The 23,170-nt window shown below is 36.4% G+C and overlaps 1 protein-coding gene across 2 annotated transcripts in view; it reads right to left on the bottom strand.

The window, feature by feature from the left end:
- The window catches only part of LOC5577649, an 85,584-nt gene that overhangs the window by 4,563 nt on the left and 57,851 nt on the right, over nucleotides 1–23,170 (bottom strand). For both annotated transcript variants that reach the window (XM_021838135.1, XM_021838136.1), the window contains exons 6-12: nucleotides 17,106–17,243; nucleotides 16,903–17,037; nucleotides 16,629–16,833; nucleotides 16,211–16,330; nucleotides 15,996–16,141; nucleotides 15,644–15,913; nucleotides 8–139 (exon numbers count right to left, since the gene is read on the bottom strand). In XM_021838135.1, the coding sequence (XP_021693827.1) occupies nucleotides 8–139; nucleotides 15,644–15,913; nucleotides 15,996–16,141; nucleotides 16,211–16,330; nucleotides 16,629–16,833; nucleotides 16,903–17,037; nucleotides 17,106–17,243 (1,146 nt within the window). The remainder of the gene's footprint in view (nucleotides 1–7; nucleotides 140–15,643; nucleotides 15,914–15,995; nucleotides 16,142–16,210; nucleotides 16,331–16,628; nucleotides 16,834–16,902; nucleotides 17,038–17,105; nucleotides 17,244–23,170) is intronic.

The raw sequence follows: 23,170 nt of genomic DNA, 5'->3' as shown, positions 1-23,170 counted from the left end.
AACTTACTTTCCTCTTCGTCGTTTTTACATTTTGGCTTAACTTCTATTACAGTATTCTCGTTACATCCTATGAATAAACGTCTGTTGGTATTGTGATTAATATTACATCCCATCGTTTCTCTACGAGCCCGGGTAGATTCTGGAAAATGGATGTTTGCGTTGGCATTAGTTGTGTAATTTTAGAAATTGTTGCGTCTCACGAGTGCGTCGAGATAAATAAGAAAACGAGGGACATCGATGTTGGTGCTGAAATTATTGGGTTTAACGCGTTGACCCAATTTAAATTGGGTTTAAATTTTTCGAAAAATCCTGCAATGTTTAATTATATTTTAAGTACTTTATTTAGACCCTAAAAAAGTCTTATTAAAATGGAAAAAAAGGTAGAAATTGAAAGCTGTCCAAGAAAACATTGTAAACGACATAATTTCGTGTAAGTTTGTAGGAGACGGATAAATTATATATTTTATACTGATGAATTTAAGAGATGATAATGGGTACCTCCTTCAAATATTTTTTTGACAATGAATTTTTAATTCGGATTTGCACATTTTTTTCAATAATCTCCCTAGATGTAGATAATATAGATCCCTAGATAAGATATTATCGAAAACGCTAAAGCAATATATTGCTTTATGTTGATGTCAACTTGATAAGAATTTTTACAAATATAGGAAAGGAGATTATGCGAGACAAGACAAGACGACTATCCAAATATTATTCCTATTGGAATTTTTCAAATTATGTTCATATGGACCATGAAATCTAGACGGTGGATACCATTTATCAGGACTATCAGGGCATCCCTTCATAGATCTAATAGATAGTTGCGCACCTCCCACCAAAACCAGATAATAAATATGTCACCCACTTATAGATTCAAATATTTACAGTTCGGAAATCATAAATGAAGTATCTGTAAATTATTTGAACTTTTCAATTATAAATATCTGTGAATACTAGAAAAACGTAAACGTATCTATAAATCACATTTTTCGACGCCAATAAGGTTGATGCAAATATTAATTTTCCTTACTTTCGAGACCAGATTAGAGGAACGAGGGGGCTGGGATAAAAAATACAAAAGAACAAATAAAAAAAGTTAATGTCACACTTTTTATACTAAATAACATAGAAAAAAAACAACAGGAAAGTGAAGTTATTCTTTATATTGTATTAGGCTGTCAGTTCTTCGACTTTGAAATAGCAGTACGCGTAGCTATTCAGCAAGATCATACTAAGCTTATAAGCAGGTGAAAAGGAAGGTCACCTGTAAAAAATCTGAACTGCTACGGCAAATGAAATGTAGTATGTTGTTAACAAAATTGTTGCCAATTCCGGCAACACTGGTGAGGAGGTCTGAAACGATACCCCTCGATCGGAGTCTGCCCGTTTGGAATCATGCAACACACAAACGTCGCCGAGCATATGACAGTGATTACTAGCGAGATGTCAGTGAAATAGGTACCGTAAAACGGGGTAACTTTGATAATGCGGATAACTTTGATAGTGCGTAACCCACCACATACTAAACGAAATGTCATCATTTCTGTTAATCAGTTAAGCAAATCGAATGCAAAACTAAAGAACATTAGTATAAGACTTCATGTAAGAGCGGTTTTCATTTGAATCAAGAACATTTTAGGCTTTTTATACGAATTTAAAAAATTTACACAATTTTAGCATTTTCGAAACGCTTACAAACAATTTGTTCTACGATCACTATTTGATGTAGTTTTGAATAGTTGGCCACTTATCTTTGACAGCCTAGTTATCATAGAACTTAAATACGGTCTCAAATCTCTTAGCGGAAAGCATTTTCACAAACTGGGACCATTTTTGTAATCTAAGTCAGAAATTTCCATATAACGTTAAACGCCTAGAGGTATGCAATGCCCTACAAATGTTCGTAATTCATTCAATTTTGTTCGAGGTATGCTCCATTATCAAAGTTACCCCAAAACAGAAAACCAACTTTCGATTATATGCAAAATTATATATCCAATCAAAATAAATCTTTTGTCATTTTATCGACTGTAATCGATAGCTAGGATGCCAGTACTTGTTTTAAAAATATAAATTGTAAATCTTTGAAACAACATGCAAAAATATTCAAGTTTTCTTCAAAAAAACTATCAAAGTTACCCCGTTTTACGGTAGTATTTTTCTTCATTCAGATATTCACTTAAAACAAATCTAGTTGTTGAATTGGATTGTAAAGGATCGATTTGTAAGTTAGATGAATTATTATAACTCGGTACATCACTATACTTAAATTTAAATGTTTTGGTAGATCTGTGAATTCGGAGTCAGCTCATCGAAATCGTATGTTTGTTGGATATTCATCAAGTTAACGAGACTAAATCGTAAGTTTGCTATAATCTTAGTTGATCAAACATAATTGAAATAAACCTTTTTCAGCTTCAAGAATTAAAGCACAAATCATCAAGTGCGTCTCTCTGAAGAGGTCCGAACATCCAACAAAAATGTTAATAAAATCTTAAATTTGTTAATTTGTTTTACCAAATTAGGATGAAAGTGTTGTCTAATAACACAGAACACCTAGATATAAGAAATGAATTTGTTATGTTTAGAATGATACTAATAAAAAAAATGCAGAATAAGGGTTCTCCATAGATAAATTGATTATTTTGACTCAAGAATAACTTCTGAAAACGGCCTATGAATTTGTGCATGCAATTTATATGACAAATTCTAGTTAACTGTTGATTTTTTGAGAAAAAAGTTCTGTGGAGAAGTTGTAGAGAACCACTCAGTGTACTAAAAAAAATCACACTCATACAATATTTTATTTTTCAGCATGAAAGATTCAAAAATAAAACTTAAATTTTATGTTACACAAAAACCCAATTATCTATATAAATAAAAGTGGAATGGTGTTCGTATGTCACGAAATGGCTTGAGAAGCGATCAATGGATTGACGTTAGGTTTTCACTATTGCACTCAACAAGGGGTGTGACGTGTTCGTGCGAGGAAAAATTCCGAGAAAGTTTCCGGAATAATCAAGAAAACAGGAGAACACTAATGTGTCGTTTCGTATGGCGGATTACATGACGTTGTATAACAGACTACTTGATGGCAAGACAAAGTTTTCCAGGACCACTAGTTTTGAATATTTTTTAAATTTTCATCATAGATCCTTGATAGGAAACAGATGTTTTGGACAATACAGTCAAACTCGATATTTCCATGAGTCAATGGTCCCTTCAGATATCGACTCATGGAGGTTTGACTGTATTTCATAATTTTACTATTATTATATTATTATTATTACAACAATATTTATATTGGGGTTTTTGTGTAACATAACATTTAAATTTTATTTTTGAATTTTTCATGACAAAAATGAAATATTTTTTCAGTCAATATTTCTTATAGTCCAATCGGTTTACTTTAATTTCTCCAAAGATTTTTTTGATTTAAAGTCAACAGTTTCGGAACTAGAATATATCAAATAAGTTGCATGCATAGGCCACTTTGAAAAGTTATTCTTGAGTCAAAAAAAAAACATGAAAACATGAGTAATATTTAATCCAAATTAAAGATCATCGCGCAGTTTCTGATGTTTTCGACTCATTCTGCATGGAATTCCTCATGATATACAAAGGCAAAAAAATGGATCAATTGGCAAAGAAAGCTCTGAACTGTGGCCAAGAAACGAGCTCTGTCCTAGTAGACATGTAACGCCAGAAAGGAGAAGAAGAAAAAGGGTTAAACAAAAAATCTCCCCTTCAATAGTTTTGATTTTTGAGGGGGTTGGTGTCATGCAAACAAGATAATTGCATTACTTCTCTTTAAAACTAATCTATTAAAATTTTACAAGCTCAGAGATGCTCTTATTCAAAGCACCCAATAAATTGATATACAATGTGATAAGTTTAATTATATTATATCGAAACAGTTGCAACGCAAATTCAATTTATTTTCTGTCACTATCTCAGACAGTTACGTTTTATAAATATGTGCTTATTGTTATAAAAAAAATTGGTCACAGTCTCTCCTAGAAAAAATAAACTAATAACTCGAAGGTATGCCATAAACTTATTTGCAAATGTTTAAAGCTAACACATGTTCATTCTTCTCCTGTAACATAAATATTTTGTGACTGACAATTGATTAGATGTTTGAGAACATATTTAAAATAGTACTTGAAATACTGAAACCTTCATGAAACGATATTTCTCGACCATTGACTCATGGAAAACTCGTGTCATAGAAAAAATACTTTGGAAAGTTGTTCGAGGGGACAATCATAGTAACCATAGAATTTTGTTTTTAGTATGGTTCCATCTGCATGAAACATCGACTGGTCAGTTTTAATTGTAAGGTAATGTAGCGATTAAATGTGCGCTTATACCCATCAGAACTAACTTCTAGAAGCCGAAAAAGACTTGAACCTAGGCATAAAACGATAACGATACCATTTAGGTAACACGGGAGACCGTGTTATTTTCCATTTATTTTGTTTCACTGTAACAATCGTCATCAAAACTTTGCAAAAGCGAATCTTGAGTATTAGTGGACCGATGAAGCTGAATATTGTATGGGTTGTGCTCTACACATTTAGATTATAGTGATACATTTTTTGCATTGATTTGAAGTAGCAAATTTCGAGTACCACTCTATACATCGATGTGAAAAATGTATCACTATATTCTATGCATGTAGGGCACACCCCATACAATTTCCAGCTTCATCGGTCCACTGAAACTCAAGATTCACTTTTGCAAAGTTTTGATGATGATTGTTAAAGTGAGACAAAATATAGGGAAAATAACACGATCTCCCGTGTTACCATAAGTGAACCTGAAAAAGAACGAACCGATTCTTTTCCCAATTCTCCTTCGTTCGTTTCTCGGCTTTATTATAACGCTTCACACGTGCCTTGCTTTGCGCGCCACGGCACACATGCCAATTCAGTTTGCTGCAGTACCGCACTCTCATCATACACAGCCAAACAACTAGTTTGTCCCGCCCACTTGCATACAGGCAGATGAAATAAAGAAAGAAAAAGTGTTCGCTTGTATATCACTAAGACAAGACGTGTCAGGTCAGAGTACAAAAACGAAACCAATTGTCTGTCAAAAAAGACCACTTCTCATTGGCCGTATTGGCAAAGGCCTACTGCCACATCGTTGAGTTGGATTGCAGCAGCGCACTTTGTTGCTGGTTCGGCCGTGTTGCTAGTTCAATAAAAAGAGTTTTAATCAAAAGTTTCGAAATTTTTTATGATATGTTTTTGTTTTAAATATGTTTATATTCGATGCTAAGTTTACCGCATATGCTCCTACAGTGCTAAAATAATTAAAAATTAAGCGATATAATGAAAATCATATCAACTTTCTCTTTAAAAAATCTCCAATTTGAATATAAACCTGATTTTGAAAATAGCAAGCAACTTCTATTGCACTAAATGAATGAAGCGTGCAATAAACATCAAATTATGAGCCTTGGCGCTTGAATTTGTTAAAAAGATTTGCTTAAAAAAGATACTGGAAGCACTGGCTTTTGTATCGTCAAGGTTATTGACTGAAAAACAACGGGGCAGTGTTAGTTGAGATGTCACGTCCTGTCTTAGGTATATCAAAGAACATTTTGCTTCTTTGTTTTGGTTCGGATAGGGGAGATCGGCTGAGTATGTCGTGGGAATGAATGCACCTAGAGCTGGATCCTCTTCTTGGCACTTTTGATTCACTTCGGAAGTGGGATTTTTTGGAAGCCACTGTGCTTATATTTGGCTACAATATGTGTCATGTTCCGCGCAGCTCTAACGCGAGTACGACCGCTGCCCAAGCCACGACGTCAAGATCATCATAGGAGATTTGAACGCTCAGCTTGGCCAGGAGGAAGAGTTCAGACCGATGATTGGCAAGTTCAGCGCCCAGTGCCGGATTTGGGCTTCGGGGGGCCCAGGTCAGATCTCTAGAAAAGAGCCCTTGGTACAAAGCATATGAAATTTTAGTATACCGTAAATTCGGGTGAAATTGATCGCAATGTCATACGATTTTTTTCTTACTAGTGGTCCCGGCAAACTTCGTCTTGCCATCAAGTAGGCTGTTGTTAAACGTCGTGTCCATCCCCCATGCAAAATTATAGATTAGTTTTCTTCCGTTTTCCGACTACTCCAAAGACTTTCCTAAGATTTTCCTTCACACGAACACGTCGGAGTCCTTAAGGACATTATATAGCAAGGCCAGAAATGGCGTCTAACATGGCACTTACCACACTTTCCCTCCTTTTCACCCCTCTTGCCATACATTTGATTTGGACAAACATATGCAAACTTGTGAATCGAATTTTACGGTTCTTACCTTTAGATTGTGATGCGAAACTGCTATAGCTAGCACACATGGTTATATTCTACCCACTGAAACTAAATTTGTTGCACAATTGTAGCTAGGAGACGTAGCTCGTGCATTTTTCAAACCATGCACAGTTTCTGTTTCTTTCAGCTTCTTCCTCCATTTTTGAGGGCATCAATTTAGCAGCAAAGTTCTCACTGTATTTTTACACATAATTTTAAAGTAAAAATCGATACAAATGTAATCACTACGACCGCGCACATCTAAATTTTCTATAACTTTGATTAAAATACCGAAAAAACCTTGCAAATCACGTTGAACTGGCTTTATTTTTCCAATTTCAATTTCACTTTTACGGAGAGTAAACACTCGCGATGGTGACTATAAGCAGTCATGTTGTGTGGTAGTATTGGTGATTTTTACAGCAGTGGGGCCGGAATTGTTTCTAAATAATTTATATAAATCACATATTTTTGCCGTATTTCCGAGACATTGTGCTTCAGAAATTGAAACAATGTGAAGAATGATTTTTTTTCCATTCCAATATATAGGAATAAATTCGGATAAAAATCAAGTTTGAATAACTTTCATATAATTGAGAACATTCAGTATGAGCTTACCGCAACACTGCCATTTAGCTAGCTAATCAAAACAAACTTTGACAGTTCGTTCTTATGGTGATATCTGTAACATGATTCTTGTTCTAACAAATACAATCACTATATGGGAAAAAGTTTACTTTACCAACACTCATGCATTTTTTATGTGGCTTCCTTTTATAATGTCCTTAAGGAATTCAACTGTGAAAGATTCATCAAAATCCGTTGGCCCGTTCTTGAGCCATTTCGTGACATACAAACACCATTCCATTTTTATTTATATAGATTAATAGAGCTGTAGATATTTGTTAGGTAAAGGAATGTTTATTTAAATGAAAATAATGTAAAATTCCATTTTTTTTCGGTGCGACATTGACAGACATCTATAAACTTCTAATTTTAAACAAGGATTTAGACATGATGTCAACCTGAAAGTTTTGAAGGATTAAGTATGTAGAGTTGTTTTCAAACCTAACAATAATTGTTTTGAAAAGTGATCAAATTCAACCCGAAAGAGAATTATCTGATTATTTTTATTTCAGAGATGATTTTCAGCACTAAAATCACATCTGTATGGAAATTTCGGTAACTGAGCGAATGAGGCTCACTATCATACTTGTTTCCTGCATTTAGGTGATTGGCATTGTCAACATTATAGAAAACAGACTAGAAAAACCGAGAAAAATTATCAATTTCACCTGAAATTACGGAAACAAAGATCAAATATCCGCAAAACTCCAAAAAATTGTAATACTTCTCGAATTTGATTATACTCACTTCGTGAATGTTGCGTAACATAAATCATCTATATAAAATACCTATACAATTGTACGTTACTCCCTTTCACTCTGAGTATAGGTACACCCCAACCTCTTTTTACGACCGTTATCGGGGGTCGTAAAAAAAATCGGTCGTAAAAAAAAATCAGGGTTATAATTATGTTTTTGAAAAATGCAACGTCTAGATGCTGAAATACTGATTCGAGATGTTCGGCAAAGTTGAAGCATGGGTTGAGAACTTTCCAAAATTGCCGTTCAAGTTTTCATATTTTGGTAATAGATGGCAACACTGCTCGATTGTTATCAAAAGAGCCAATTTAATGGGGGTGTGATATGCAAAAACAAAAAAAAAATAGAAATAACGATACCGAATGTTCACCAAAGTTGAAGGAAGTGTTGCGTGCCATACATTCGGCCGAATCACAAATGTTCATGTGGCTGATAATTCTGTTTAAGAAGAATAAAGTAAAGATCAAAACCATCAAACTTGAGCGGAACAGAAAAATATAATCCTTAGCAACATAGCAATTCTCTTCAACTGTAATCCAGTTTTTCATGAAGGGTTCAAAATTTTTGTCGTAGCACTGCTTAAGTGAAATTGCGCCACCAGGCAGTACAAGTGTGCATGCAACTATTGTTTTGCGGATAGCTCAGGATCCTGACCACTTAGAAAGATGGCGTCTTCGGCAAAGTTGTTCAGTAGCTCAAGGACTATCATTATAAACGCTATGAGGTTCAAAATTTTGCCACCAGGCGGCGCTAGTGTGCATGAAACTTTCGTTTTGCGGATATCTCAGGATCGTGGCCACTTAGAAAGATGGCGCCTTCGGCAAAGCTGTTCAGTAGCTCAAGCGCCATCATTATAAATACCAAGAGATTCGAGATTTTGCCACCAGGCGGCGCTAGTGAGCATGAAACTTTTGTTTTGCGGATATCTCAGGATCCTGACCACTTACAAAGATGGCGTCTTCGGCAAAGTTGTTCAGTAGCTCAAGCGCCATCATTATAAAAGTTATGAGATTCTAATTTTCGGCGCTTGTGAGCATAGAATTTTTGTTTTCTGGATAGGTCAGGATCCTGGCCACTTAGAAAAATGGCGTCTTCGGCAAAGTTGTTCAGTTGCTCAAGGACTATCATTATAAACGCTATGAGATTCAAAATTTTGCCACCAGGCGGCGCTAGTGAGCATGAAACTTTCGTTTTGCGGATATCTCAGGATCGTGGCCACTTAGAAAGATGGCGCCTTCGGCAAAGTTGTTCAGTAGCTCAAGCGCCATCATTATAAATACCAAGAGATTCGAGATTTTGCCACCAGGCGGCGCTAGTGAGCATAGAATTTTTGTTTTCCGGATAGCTCAGGATCCTGGCCACTTGGAAAGATGGCGTCTTCGGCAAAGTTGTTCAGTTGCTCAAGGACTATCATTATAAACGCTATGAGATTCAAAATTTTGCCACCAGGCGGCGCTAGTGAGATTGAAACTTTCGTTTTGCGGATATCTCAGGATCGTGGCCACTTAGAAAGATGGCGCCTTCGGCAAGGTTGTTCAGTAGCTCAAGCGCTATCATTATAAAAGTTATGAGATTCTAGATTTTGCCACCAGGTGGGGCTAGTGAGCATAGAATTTTTGTTTTCCGGATAGTTCAGGATCGTGACCACTTAGAAAGATGGCGTCTTCGGCAAAGTTGTTCAATAGCTCAAGGACTATCATTACAAAAGCTGAGAGATTCGAAATTTTGCCAACTTTTATTATGATAGCGCTTGAGCTACTGAACAACTTTGCCGAAGACGCCATCTTTCTAAGTGGTCAGGATCCTGAGATATCCGGAAAACAAAAATTCTATGCTCACTAGCGCCGCCTGGTTTCAAAATCTCGAATCTCTTGGCTTTTATAATGATAGCGCTTGAGCTACTGAACAACTTTGCCGAAGACGCCAGCTTTCTAAGTGGTCAGGATCCTAAGATAATCGCAAAACAAATGTTTTATGCTCACTAGCGCCGCCTGGTGGCAAAATTTTGAACCTCATAGCGTTTATAATGATAGTCCTTAAGCTACTGAACAACTTTGTCGAAGACGCCATCTTTCTAAGTGGCCAGGATCCTGAGCTATCCGAAAAACAAAAATTCTATGCTCACTAGCGCCGCCTGGTGGCAAAATCTCGAATCTCTTGGCTTTTATAATGATAGCGCTTGAGCTACTGAACAACTTTGCCGAAGACGCCAGCTTTCTAAGTGGTCAGGATCCTAAGATAACCGCAAAACAAATGTTTTATGCTCACTAGCGCCGCCTGGTGGCAAAATTTTGAACCTCATAGCGTTTATAATGATAGTCCTTAAGCTACTGAACAACTTTGTCGAAGACGCCATCTTTCTAAGTGGTCAGGATCCTGAGCTATCCGGAAAACAAAAATTCTATGCTCACTAGCGCCGCCTGGTGGCAAAATCTCGAATCTCTTGGCTTTTATAATGATAGTCCTTGAGCTACTGAACAACTTTGCCGAAAACGCCATCTTTCTAAGTGGCCAGGATCCTGAGCTATTCGCAAAACAAAAATTATATGCTCACTAGCGCCGCCTGGTGGCAAAATTTCGAATCTCATAACTTTTATAATGAAAGCGCTTGAGCTACTGAACAACTTTGTCGAAGGCGCCATATTTCTAAGCGGCCACGATCCTGAGATATCCGCAAAACGAAAGTTTCATGCTCACTAGCGCCGCCTGGTGGCAAAATTTTGAATCTCATAGGGTTTATAATGATAGTCCTTGAGCTACTGAACAACTTTGCCGAAGACGCCATCTTTCTAAGTGGCCAGGATCCTGAGCTATCCGGAAAACAAAAATTCTATGCTCACTAGCGCCGCCTGGTGGCAAAATCTCGAATCTCTTGGCTTTTATAATGATAGTCCTTGAGCTACTGAACAACTTTGCCGAAGACGCCATCTTTCTAAGGGTCTGTCTCAATTGCGTTGTTAAAATGAGTCCGAACTTAAACTTGACAGTTCGGAAATTATTTCCCCTCTGATTTCGATCTGTCAAAAATAAGTTTGCTCCAGAGGAGACATATTTTTGACAGATCGACAATTTTTTCTCTAGTTCGTGTTTGTTGTTATGGATGCGGTTTACGTTTTTGGTCCCACTTCGGTCCGACCTCCCAGCTGCACCAAGGAACTACTGTAAGTTAGAAAATGCAATTCGCCTGATTTATCTCGGTATCCATGCATGATAAATATCCTACTTCGGAAGCAGGGTGCATGAAAGCGCATCCGGATGCGAATCGAATGCATCACATCCGAAGTTAGGTATCTAGTATATATTCCAAGGAAAAATCAACTTCGGAGAAAAAACCGTTTCTAAATTTTGACCGCGTCCAAAATCTGAAGGCTGGGCCACAATGGTGTGAGCGGCAACGCGGCGCGGCAGGTTTTGACAGAAAATGTATGGGTTAACTGTCAAATCTTGCCGCGCCGCGTTGCCGCTCACATCATTGTAGCTCAGCCTTGATACTTCCGTGTGTGGTGTGAAGGTTGTTCAATCCGGATGGTCACACAGAAAATTTCTGTGTTGGCCGAAACGGCCGAAACAAATAGTTGCAGGGCTGTTAGCGAGTCACTTCTCACCTGTTAACTAAAAATTCACTATTTTGCAAGTAAAAGTCACGTATAGGTAAATGATTCACAGATTGTTGCTATTTTAGACACATTAACTTTGTTAATTTGGAAATTGAAAGGCCTGAAAGGTAGGGATTTTTGGTCTTTCTGGAAAGCTTCAGGTGAATAGTCCTCAGAGGTTGCTGTCGAAAAGTCCGAATGTTTTTTCGGGGCTCTTTGAGGAATTGTTGATGCCAATCCGGACAAATTTTAGAAAACAATTCTAACATTCATTTTTGTTTTTAGGCATTCTTTTGGGTAAAAGCTTGTAGTTTTGATATCACTTGTTAATCTCTATCTTGATCATTTAAGTCCATAGAAATAAATACGTGGGGCAAACCCACCTCGCCCCACCCAGTTATTAGGCCTTGACTAATCGGGGATTTAATCCACTTCTGTTATTCCTTTATGTGTTGATCATCGTCACCTAGCTGATCGGTTTTCATTGCATAATTTTTCGTCAAGAGTTGGACAGCATCGTGGTCTTCGGCAATGTTCTTCATAATAAAATAACAGATAAATGAGCGTCATCTGACGACATTTATTTGCAAAAACAAACTTTTAACGGCTTGCGCTAAATTACAGTTTCACATTCAAATGGGACCTGAAAAGTGGGATGGATTAAGAATCAGAATTTCATCCCACACTAATGATTCATTCGAAAAGCTGTTAGGGGGGAGGATGTATCAAAATTCAAAATATTTCTTACGAGAAAGGGAGGACATGAAATCTTATGTAAGACTCCCTAGAGAATTAAAAAAAAAAAGTTAGTTGTTTTCGCTCAAATTGAAAAATCTTTTGTGAAAAACTTTTCACGGCATCCAGCAAGTGTCGTGTAGTGATAGATTTTCAAGAATTTTGATTCAATTTTGGATAAAAAAGACTGGTTTAGAATATTTGTAAAATGTTGACGTTTATGTTCCTCTGTAAGGTATTAACAATATTTGCCTTCTCAAAGGTTTTGCGCTCACGCTGGCTATGCAATAGTATAGCATAAAACAGTAATGAAACAGCAGCCACTAACTTGTAAAAGCAGAAAATAAATAGATTTAAAAAACTCTCTTTCAACGCCTGGTGGCAAAATTTTGAACCTCATAGCGTTTATTATGATGGTCCTTGAGCTACTGAACAACTTTGCCGAAGACGCCATCTTTCTAAGTGGTCAGGATCCTGAGATATCCGCAAAACAAAATTTCTATGCTCACTAACGCCACCTAGTGGCAGAATTCCGCAATTCAATGACCACCATATGTTAGCCCTTGAACTACTGAACAATTTTGCTGAACATCATGATCCTCTATTTTGAATACTTTTGAAGATAATGATCATTTATAAAAACGGTCGTTAATCTGAAATTTCGGTCGTAAAAAAGTGATCGGAAAAAGAACCGTCGGTAAAAAAACGGTCGTAAAAAGAGGTTGGAGTGTATTGTATTCACCGAAAAAAGCCAATCAATTTTCATAATAATAAAGTCATGCGATGATTAAACCTTATAAATGTACAATTGTACATAATTAGGGACAATGGAAATTCGCGATTTCGCGGAAGCCGCGAAATCCGCGAAATTTGGCCTTCGGCGCAAAATTCAGGAAATCCTGCGAAATGCCGCAAATTTTCTTAAATTTGGCTTATTTATATGAAAATCACAGTAAATATCAGTTTTTATCATATGAAATGGTTAATTTATTTTGAAATCAAGGATCCACCAACAATTATCGTACCATTTAGTTTTTACTTGGACTTCTTCAGGTTTGCTTGTATTGTTCTAAATTTTAAATTGACACTCTGGTAATAAACTTATTATCTTAATATGAAAAATCAAAATTACTAAAACACAGCTAAGTCTACATAGCTATCACTGAAAACATGCATTTTAGTATGAAATTTGATCAAATTTTTTTCGACCGCGACAAAGCCACGAAATTTCGGTTTTATCGCCTAAGACATCCGCGAAATTTCAAGAATTTTGCCGCGAATTTCCATTGTCCCTATACATGATAGATGATAATATTGAATTTTGACTGCATTGTTCTTATTCAAGTCCAAAAATTAAAAATCGAGAGGGATTCACGATAAGGGCCTATCTGACATATCAATAACAATGAGAAAATAACCAATGAAATTTAAATGTGTAATTTTTAATCCCAATTGGAGAAAATATACTCAAACTTTAACCTTTTCACTTTAATACACATTTCATGAACCTAGTTTCAAAATCCACTTCAATACCACACACATCTCCTACAATTTCCCTTGCATTTTCGTAATAAAAAAAAATATTATAAGGTTTCGCCTTAAACGCACTCAAGAATGCCAGTATCGCCCAATGTTATGAGCCTGTAATCGATATTATTTTCAGTGGCGCCTGTTACTTTTGAACCGTGTTTACATTCTGGTTTCAATTAAGCCTGCCATGTACGCTTTGTTTATTTTTTGTTTGCAGTGTCCAGATGCGCCCATCACTTTGATAAACAAAAACACAGGCGTAATCAATACAGTGTGTGGTTTTGCATGAGGTGAAGTTTCGTCTTCTACAAATTTGCGTTTTTTGGATAGTTAAATTATCGATCGGGGAAAAGTTCAAGTGCAGTGAATAGACAATCAAGCTACAATTTCAACGCTATAGTTTCTTAAATTGTGTACATTTTGTCAGTCTCGCCTAATTCGCGAATCTTTCTAGAAATGTTTTAGTTGAAATTAAAACTAGATTCATTCATTCATCAAAATTTGGATAATAATAGCAAATATTACATTAAATATTTTTTTAGTGTTGCTTCAGATATTTAGCTTCAATAATTTTGAATGACAGTCTTTATTGAAGCAATAAGCGAATTGATTAATTGTGTTAGCAAAACTATTTTGATAATCTATCCACTTGGCCCAGTTATTCAGGGACCAGGGGAAATATAATAGTGTTCATATTCTGTAGATTTGGATCAATTTTAGTAGTAAAAATTGCAAAACTTCAACAAATTCAGTGGATTTGGATCAAAATTCTGGTGAATTTCAAGTTTTTAAAGATATTTCAATATTTTAACAAAACTGCAAATATTGATATCAAATTATAAAAATCTAACACATGCATGGAAAACAGTACATCAGAATATGGAAACATTGAATTTCCTGTAAATATTCAGATGTATTTGATAGAATGACAGAGCCCTGATAGTGACATTAAGAAAATGTATAAATTATCGAGTATCTTCGTCTTTTTGAGAACAATCCAGGACATAGAGCACTATAATTTTGAAAGTATCTTGCGAGAAAGCTGTGACATTTTGCTTTATTATATTAAGCCGAGACATATTTCCAAGTTTTTGATCTAACCATAATGGTTTCCACTAACGAAAAGAAGGATTTGCATTGAAACTAAAAAAAAATCAGATAAAAGTCGAATAGAATATACTTCTACCTGTTTTAATTGTTTTATGGCTTTAGCGGTCATGCGATTCAAAGCTAAAGAAAGTCAATAGAAGCAAATGATGGAAATGAATAGGTGGATAGGCGTCGCAAGGGAGCGACAAGATTGAAATTTAATTAGGTGGTGAAAGTTGAGCAAGCCATTTTAAAGTCAGTAAGCATCGAAGCGTCCTGTATTGCCTAGCTTCTCTACTGGAAAAGGGTTGGCTCAAAGCTTTGAGCTTTGCTACCAACACAGGCAAAATACAGGAGGCTTCAATGTGCTCTTATACCGCGTGTTAATTCCCAATATCAGTCATCGATCGATAGAACCGTTCGGTTGATTGCCGTCAGGTGAAGATGAATCGAGGCCAAACCTCAAATTTTCAATGGCACAAATCTAGAGAACCAGAAGAGGCTCGATTAATCACCACCACCGAGTAACCAATCGATCAAGTTTTCAATTTAAACCGCTATCTGGTTCTCTAGATTTGTGCTCTTGAAAATTTCATGTTTTGCTTCGTTGTATCTTCACTTTATACTTTGCAGAACATTTGAAAAAAAAAATGGAATTCAAATTAATGATTTATTGTAAAAATATATTTTTGAGTGGATGATTCTGGGCGACACAATTTCGTCAGTATAAGAAGCAGAACTTTTTCGTTTTCTACACAGTTTCATGAATAGGCGTAGATAATGCTTCTTATGCAGTTGTGAATAATGCCAAAAAGAGGTATTTTTACCTCAGATCGAAATTTTTTAACGTCTATTTGAAGGACTAAAAATATAATGAAGCATTGCAAAATATGTCAAAGCGTCAAACTCAATAGTTTCAGCGCAAAAATCGATGTCTCGTTTTCCTTGATTTCGTCCCACTGTGCGCCCCCGCTCTGATACTCACCTAAACTGTAAAAGTCTTGTGTGACATTATCACTAGGCTGCGCCGCAGCTGTCCGCCTCATACGCGAGAAAGCTTTCCGTTTCTCCAGGTTGCTGTAGTAGCCGTCCGCACTTTCCTGGTTGCGGAAGCTAACCACCTCCCGGTGCCGGTGCATCCGGCTCTTGTTGTTGTGATTCCGCTTGTGCCTCGAAATCGTCGACGAAGGAATGAGGAAACCTTTAATTGAGTAGTATCCTTCCATTGGACAGATCTGTGTCTCGGGGTTATTAGCTGATTGAAGACGCAATAAATTTGATTAGTCTTGATTGACGAGCTCGGTTACTTACACTGTAGCACACGGGTGCTCAATTACCTAATAAAGTAACAAACGGCGTCCGATGAACGTCGAAATTCTCGGTAGTACACGCATCTTCTAACCTAGCTGCGGGTGTTCCCATCTGTAGCTCAGCTACGTGAGTATCTCGTCGATAGAACATTACACACATGTACCCAGAAGTACTGTAACGATAATCATGCCGTCGTCAATTAAGTTTAATTCAGCTGAGATTTTTGTTTCACTTCACTCACCATCCAGTTGTGTGATGAACGACGGCCATCATCTCGGTGGCCGTCTGTTTGTTGATCTGCTCGCAAAGTGCCCTCGCCTCCATGTAGCCGCTTGGCTTTACAATGTGCAGCGATCCATCGCTAGAACGGAGAGATAGTACCGATCAATTAACCCGTATATACCATGGGCAATTTTACTTTGAAAAAAAAAACTATAATTTCGAGACTTTCTTTAAACTCAATGGGATTAGTTGACACCACGTACTTGTTAGCACAACTAATCCTCTTATGACAATTGTACCTAAAAATATTAGAAAGTCACGAAGTTATCGCACTTTTAAGCGTAAAAAGTTCGTCCTGGGTATTTACGGGTAAACCAACTACTCTGCGCTTAGAGCTAAACCACAAGATGCGCACGCGTGTGACGCAATCCACTTACCTCGGATGGAAGATAAAGTTAGCACTTCCCATCAGAGCATGCCAATGGCGGGGGCCTTTGAACCACGCCGGGAAATCGCACCGCTCGGTCATCGGGGCCCGCTTCAGGCTCATGATACGCGATCCGACTTCGGCGCTGTCCAACCCGTTGCAGGTGGCGTCTCCGGACTGGGCCAACTTGTACTCGGCATCGGCATTCGGTGCACCTGTTATACAAATAAAACAAGATCGTCAATATCTCCAATTTGTTTGATTGGAACAGACTTTTGCCTTACCTGATCCACTGATCTTCGCGTACACGAAGCACCGATAGCGATCCTCATTCGAGATGGCATGGTGGTGAGACACCAGTCCGACGAGATATCGGGAATTACCGTCCTTCCATCCCGCCAGGCAGGTCAGTTCTTCCACTGTAACAAATGGGTTCATTAGTAAGATAGGATAGGAAGTTTTGATTTTGACGGCGGCAATTATTTACCTGTGCTCTCCGTACCCGATACGTCAGGACACGCCTGGAAGTTCAACAGTAGCCTGCTGTCTTCCGTGCACATGTCCATCTTCGATATCGGGCTCCGGCACTCCCCATGACCTCGGTTGTAGGTGAAGGTGAAGGATCCTGGGGATCAAAATGAAAAAAAAAGCAATAAATGAATTACTGTTAAATGTATGATTGTGTTAAATGCGGATAACTTATGCATAAAAGGTTAATAGTGAAATAAACATTTCAAGGTTTCTTCGCTTTTTTCTATTAAACGTATTTTCATCACGATTATTCATTGGATTGAAATTTCAAGAGCCGGAAGAAGCCAGCCCACTGCTAAGTAGCCATGCTTTTGTAGTGAGCATCAAACTCAAGAGTAATTGCTCACTTTGGCCAAATCGAATCTATAATAATTTACCATTTCATCACACTGTTTTCGAAGCTCACCATAAAAAAAAACGTTTTTGTTCAGAATCAAATGTTTCAAGCGTTTACAACTGTGTGTCTCTTTAAACCAGCATACAGTAGTATTAAACACATTTCCCCCATATATTGTTTTTTTCGCCATTTTAGATTGTTTGTCCCGAAACAATTATTTATTTACTAACATTGAACTGTCTTGGGGAACCACTTCACAGTGGGAACCGAAGATGGTGACTCGTTTTTTTCCCATTGGGTAGTATAGTGGTGCCAAAAGCCTGGAAGAAGCTAATTGAACTTAAAATAAGTCGACTAATTGATTTTAGCTAACCCTTCAGTCTGAGAGTGCCAAATTCAAGCAATTGAATAGCCCGAATCCTTTCCAGACAGAACATTAGCATCTTGACTTTCATGCTAATGATGTCTATTTGGCATAAGTTGCGTTTTCTAATGACGATTATGAATCCTTAGTTGACGATGTAAAGTAATATTGTCGACATGAGTGTTCGCCAACTTACAAATAAAATGTGGAGCACACTTTTCCCTAATTTGTTGAGCGAAAGTGAGCCATCAATGTTGACGCATATGTCGGAAAATTAATGAACGTTAACGGATGCGATAACTCCATGCAGATCCTAAATTTAATGAACAAATTGTATGTTGGTATCCTTTACTATTCAACTTAAGGTAGAGCTTTTAAAAACATCAATAATATTCCATCAGTTCCTGACGCTGAGTCACTTTAGTAATCTATTCCTTATGGTCAAATTTGCTGATACACCATCTTTTTGTTACCAGCAAAAAAGTAAAGTAATAAGCGTGTTCAAAACTGGTTTAGATTACTAAAGAAACTATATATGTATAAAAAAAGCAAAATCTTGAGTTTTAATCGCATTCTTGGGTACCAAATTTACTCTTTATGGTCGTTTCATTGAAAAATCCCATACTTTTAAAATTATATACGCATGTTTATCGATCTAGAGCAAACTGTAAGCGTTTTTCTCAAAATATTTTGATAGGTAGTCTCAGAATAACACATTCTGAAAATAATACATGCAAAATAAATTTGATTTAATTCAAACAGTGTTCCCAATCTTGATGATTGTCATTGTGCTTGGAGTGGTCTTCTGAAAATAAATTATTTGTTTTTCTATTGTGCTTAAAATATGACGTGGGGACTAAATCAGCAACTCTATGAAGGCGTAAGTTATTTTCATTATAAATACTATATTATTACTTCCGTCTGGACGTACTTTAAACCTTAAAATTCTACTCATATCAGTTCCATTTGAGTTTGAGATATTTTTCTTTAAAAAAAATTGATAAAAAATGATTTTATGATATCTGCAAAATTGCTTCTCCAAAAATAACTTGATATTTTTTAGCAAGCTTCTAATTGATGATGCTTTCTAAGTACAACCATTTTTTTAAAAATAAAAAATATAAATTGTCGAATTTTCCTGCCGATTTTTAATAATCCTTGATTTTGATAACCACCAAAAATCGACCGTTCTAAACGTTGTGCCTTATTAGTGTGAAATCATATTATTTTGGTAACTTTTTTATTACCACAGCATTGTACAATATTAGTCGAACGATGTACAGAAAACCGATTTCGATTTCATTGATAAATTCAAAAGATATTGCATGTTCAAAGTGTCCACTTTATAAAATGAACAGTCCTTACGTTCAAAAATCGAGCTAATTTTTAGTCAAAAATGAGTAAATAGAGAAACATCGAAGAGCAAAAAAAATTGATACTAGCAAGATCACTCTCTGCCACTCTATCACTCCTTTATGAAGAGACACAAATGACCAGCTCATAGCTACAAACGTGGCTTTAAAAGCGCCAGAATTCTGACAAAATAGAGAGAATCTCTCACTTTTAGCTCTCTGTAACAATCATGATCCACTACACATTGTGAGAGTCTGTTCATGGTCTATTGCTACAGCTCTGATTTGATCGAAGGGGATAGCAGCGTATGATAAAAACCCATCTAAACAATCTCCGAACCTGGGGGACAATGGCTAAAATATTAACGTCCCATAAAAAATTATAAAATGTCCATAATAAATGCCAAATTTGCCAGTAAAAAAACAAGGGTAAAATCAACAGAAAAGTTATAAATTTCCATAAAAAAAATAAAGAAGTGCATAGAAAAAACAAAATTTTACATAAATAAAACAATTTTGAGCAATAAATAGATTTAAAAGTACAGTAGAATCGACAATGATCTCACTAAAAAATATCGAATTTTAAATTTAAAAACCTCAAAATGTCCCTATTTTCTTCACAAAAAGCAAGAAATTATTATAAATTTTCCACAAAAAAAGCCAAAATTTGCAATAAATAAATAATAATTCGCCCACAATAAATCAAAAATTTCCATTCAAAAAATCAAAAAGAGCAATAGCAGTAAATGCAAAGTTGCAATAAACAAACCCAACTGAGCAATTCAAAATGACAATCAATACATGAAAATGTTGTAGAAAATTCCAATATTTAAGTAAAACTTTCCATAAAAATAAAGTAATTTTCCAATAATATGTAATAATGTGTGTAATGGATTTCATAAATTGTCAGTCAAACTGAAGCATTGTTTTCGCAATTGGAGCTAATTAGTCGTCGTATGTAGATGCGTTGATTAACGATTCCCGATTCAGAAACCAGAGTTGGCGAAGGTACGTTAGACGAGTTAGCACAACAAGGTAAGTCTCTGTTCTTCGATAGGTTTCTCTACTGAGCTAGTGGCGAGTGATTTTAAACATAATACGGACTCATAATACGGAAATTCACTTTCATCTTTGGTGTAACTGCCCACAGCAGTTGCAGAAATGTGTATACTTCGATTGATGAGTTTTTTCCTAAATATGTTTTTCATTTGCATACGAACATAACGCTTTTTAAAGTATTTTCTAATAGGTTCATTTTTAGATCTAATGGGTTGTCTCAGTACTACAAATATGGTTAAGCATACTGTAACGCTATTTTTGTACCTCATCACCCACTTCATGCAATTACGTCAGTGGTCTAACAACACTTAGCGCGCTCGGCAAAGTTCCATCATGCCGCATAAAGTGTTGCCACAAATGATGCTTAGTTTTGTAAACACCAGTTCCCTGGCTGGTGGGGCATGAGAGCATAAGCTTCTACCATCAATGTAGTTGGACATAACTCGAGCAGTGGCATAAGTGTTCCTAATATTGGAAGATAAGATATCCCATGTTCCATGTTTCATTTCAACTTTGCCGAAATAATTAAAATTGTAGCGCCAAACGATGGGGTGTATTAAAAAGCATTTTTTGTGATTTTTCGAAACCTCGCCACCTCTCCATGTATGATTTTTTGTATGAAACATTATTTTTTTCTATATGACAAGAAATATTTTTTCAAACCCGGTTAATCTCCCCGCTCTCCCCTCCCCTAAATTCTTACGTAATTAATTATCGAACTCTAAAATGCAATTAATACATCTACATACGACGACTAATTAGCTCCAATTGTGAAAACGATGCTTCAGTTTGACTAAAAATTTATGAAATCCATTACACACATTATTAACATTATTGGAAATTATTATTACGTTATTTTTATGGAAAGTTTTACTCAAATATTGGAATTTTCTACAACATTTTCATGTATTGATTGTCATTTTGAATTGCTCAGTTGGGTTTGTTTATTGCAACTTTGCATTTACTGCTATTGCTCTTTTTGATTTTTTGAATGGAAATTTTTGATATATTGTGGGTGAATTATTATTTATTTATTGCAAATTTTGGCTTTTTTTTTGTGGAAAATTTATAATTATTTCTTGCTTTTTGTGAAGGAAATAGGGACATTTTGAGATTTTTTAATGTAAAATTCGATATTTTTTAGTGATATTATTGTCGATTCTACTGCACTTTTGAATCTATTTATTGCTCAAAATTGTTTTATTTATGGAAAATTTTGTTTTTTCTATGCACTTCTTTATTTTTTTATGGAAATTTATAACTTTTCTGTTGATTTTACCCTTGTTTCTTTACTGGCAAATTTTGCATTTATTATGGAAATTTTATAATTTTTTATGGGACGATTAATTGTCTGCCGGGGGACAATATTGCCATCAGATGTTCGGGAATTGTAAAGTAAAACACCTATCCCCAATGGTAAATAAGCGAGAAAAATGGGTTCCATGATCGCTCTCTCTTTAGGGCTCTCCTTCGCTGCTGCTGTTGATCAAGCTTGTTACAACTTGCGAAACATTGCCGATCATGGACCGAGACAGATGCGATGTTTTCTTAGCTTGATTCGAAATCAATTGAGAACGAATTCTGCCATGTTTCACACAAATGTTCATGGAGGAAAATCAACGGAGGGGAAAAGAGCCATAGATGGCATACTGAGTAAATGTACAAATTATGCCAAACGGCCGTTATGTCAAATGGTTATTATGCGAATTGGGTACATACCAAATGGAACTTTTCTCAATAAACCACTTGAAATTGTTAAAAGAACCCTTAACTCTTCAAAACTCGATATTCCGAAACTTGATATCGAGTTGAGGTGATGATGCATCGATGCCAAACCTCAAATTTTCAAGAGCATAAATCTAGAGAACCAGACAACGGATCAAGCTGCAAACTTGATGGATTGATCATTCGTTCGTGGTGAACAATCGATCAAGTCTTCAACTTGACCCTCGTCTGGTTCTCTAGACTTGTTCTCTTGAAAATTTGAGTTCGGCTTCGATTTATTTTCACTCTAAAGAACCATCGTGAAACTTGCTTTTCACGGCTAGCATTAGGGCTTCTTGGACAGCAGCTGCATTGATTTATGTACCTCGATGGTCTCTCTAATATCAAGTTTTAGAGAAATTACTGAAGCTTCGAATGTACAGCAGCCAGCGCTCCTTATCCTGAGCAGGATTCAACCTGAGTCTCGGATCGATTTTACTCTTAACCAAATCTTGGGCAGTGTTCGTCCAGAATCTTAGATATCACAATTCACTCATCGCAAGAATTCTGCTCTGCTGAGTCATGGCCAGGAATCTTTCTGAATGCTACACAATGTTTTTTTTTTCGAAACCTGCTAAAGATTCTCGAAAGAATCCTCAACAGAATTAGGAGCCAAACCTGAGCAAGAATCGAAAAGAATACTGAGCAGCACTAGGATTCGAAGAAAAATCTAACCAGGACTCGAAGACAATCCTAACCAGGTTTCGAAGAGTATGTTTACCAGGATTCGAAGAGAGCCCTGATCATGATTCGAACAAGTTCCTGACAATGATTCGAAGAGAATCATGACCAGGATTTGAAGAAAAGAATCCTGACAAGGAATTGAAAAGAATCCTGACCAGGAATCGAACAGAATCCTGAACCAGGATTCAAAGAAACCCTGACCATAATTCCAAGAGAATCCTGACCAGGACTCGAAAACAATCTTAACCAGGATACGAAGAGATCTTTGTGCAGGAGTCGAAGAGAATTCCGACCGGGATTTGAACCTTGACCAGAATTCCAAGAGACTACCAGGATTCGAAGAGAATCATAGCCAGGATACGAAAAGCATCTTAAGAGAGTCCTGACCTTGATTCGAAGGAAATCTTGACCTTGATTCGAAAAAATCTTGACCAGGATTCGAAGGGAATCCTGACAAGGAT

Source organism: Aedes aegypti, chromosome 1 (assembly GCF_002204515.2).
Source record: "Aedes aegypti strain LVP_AGWG chromosome 1, AaegL5.0 Primary Assembly, whole genome shotgun sequence".
NCBI lineage: Eukaryota > Metazoa > Arthropoda > Insecta > Diptera > Culicidae > Aedes > Aedes aegypti.
Note: the sequence above shows the minus strand (reverse complement) of the source record. Positions and strands in the feature narration are given on the sequence as shown.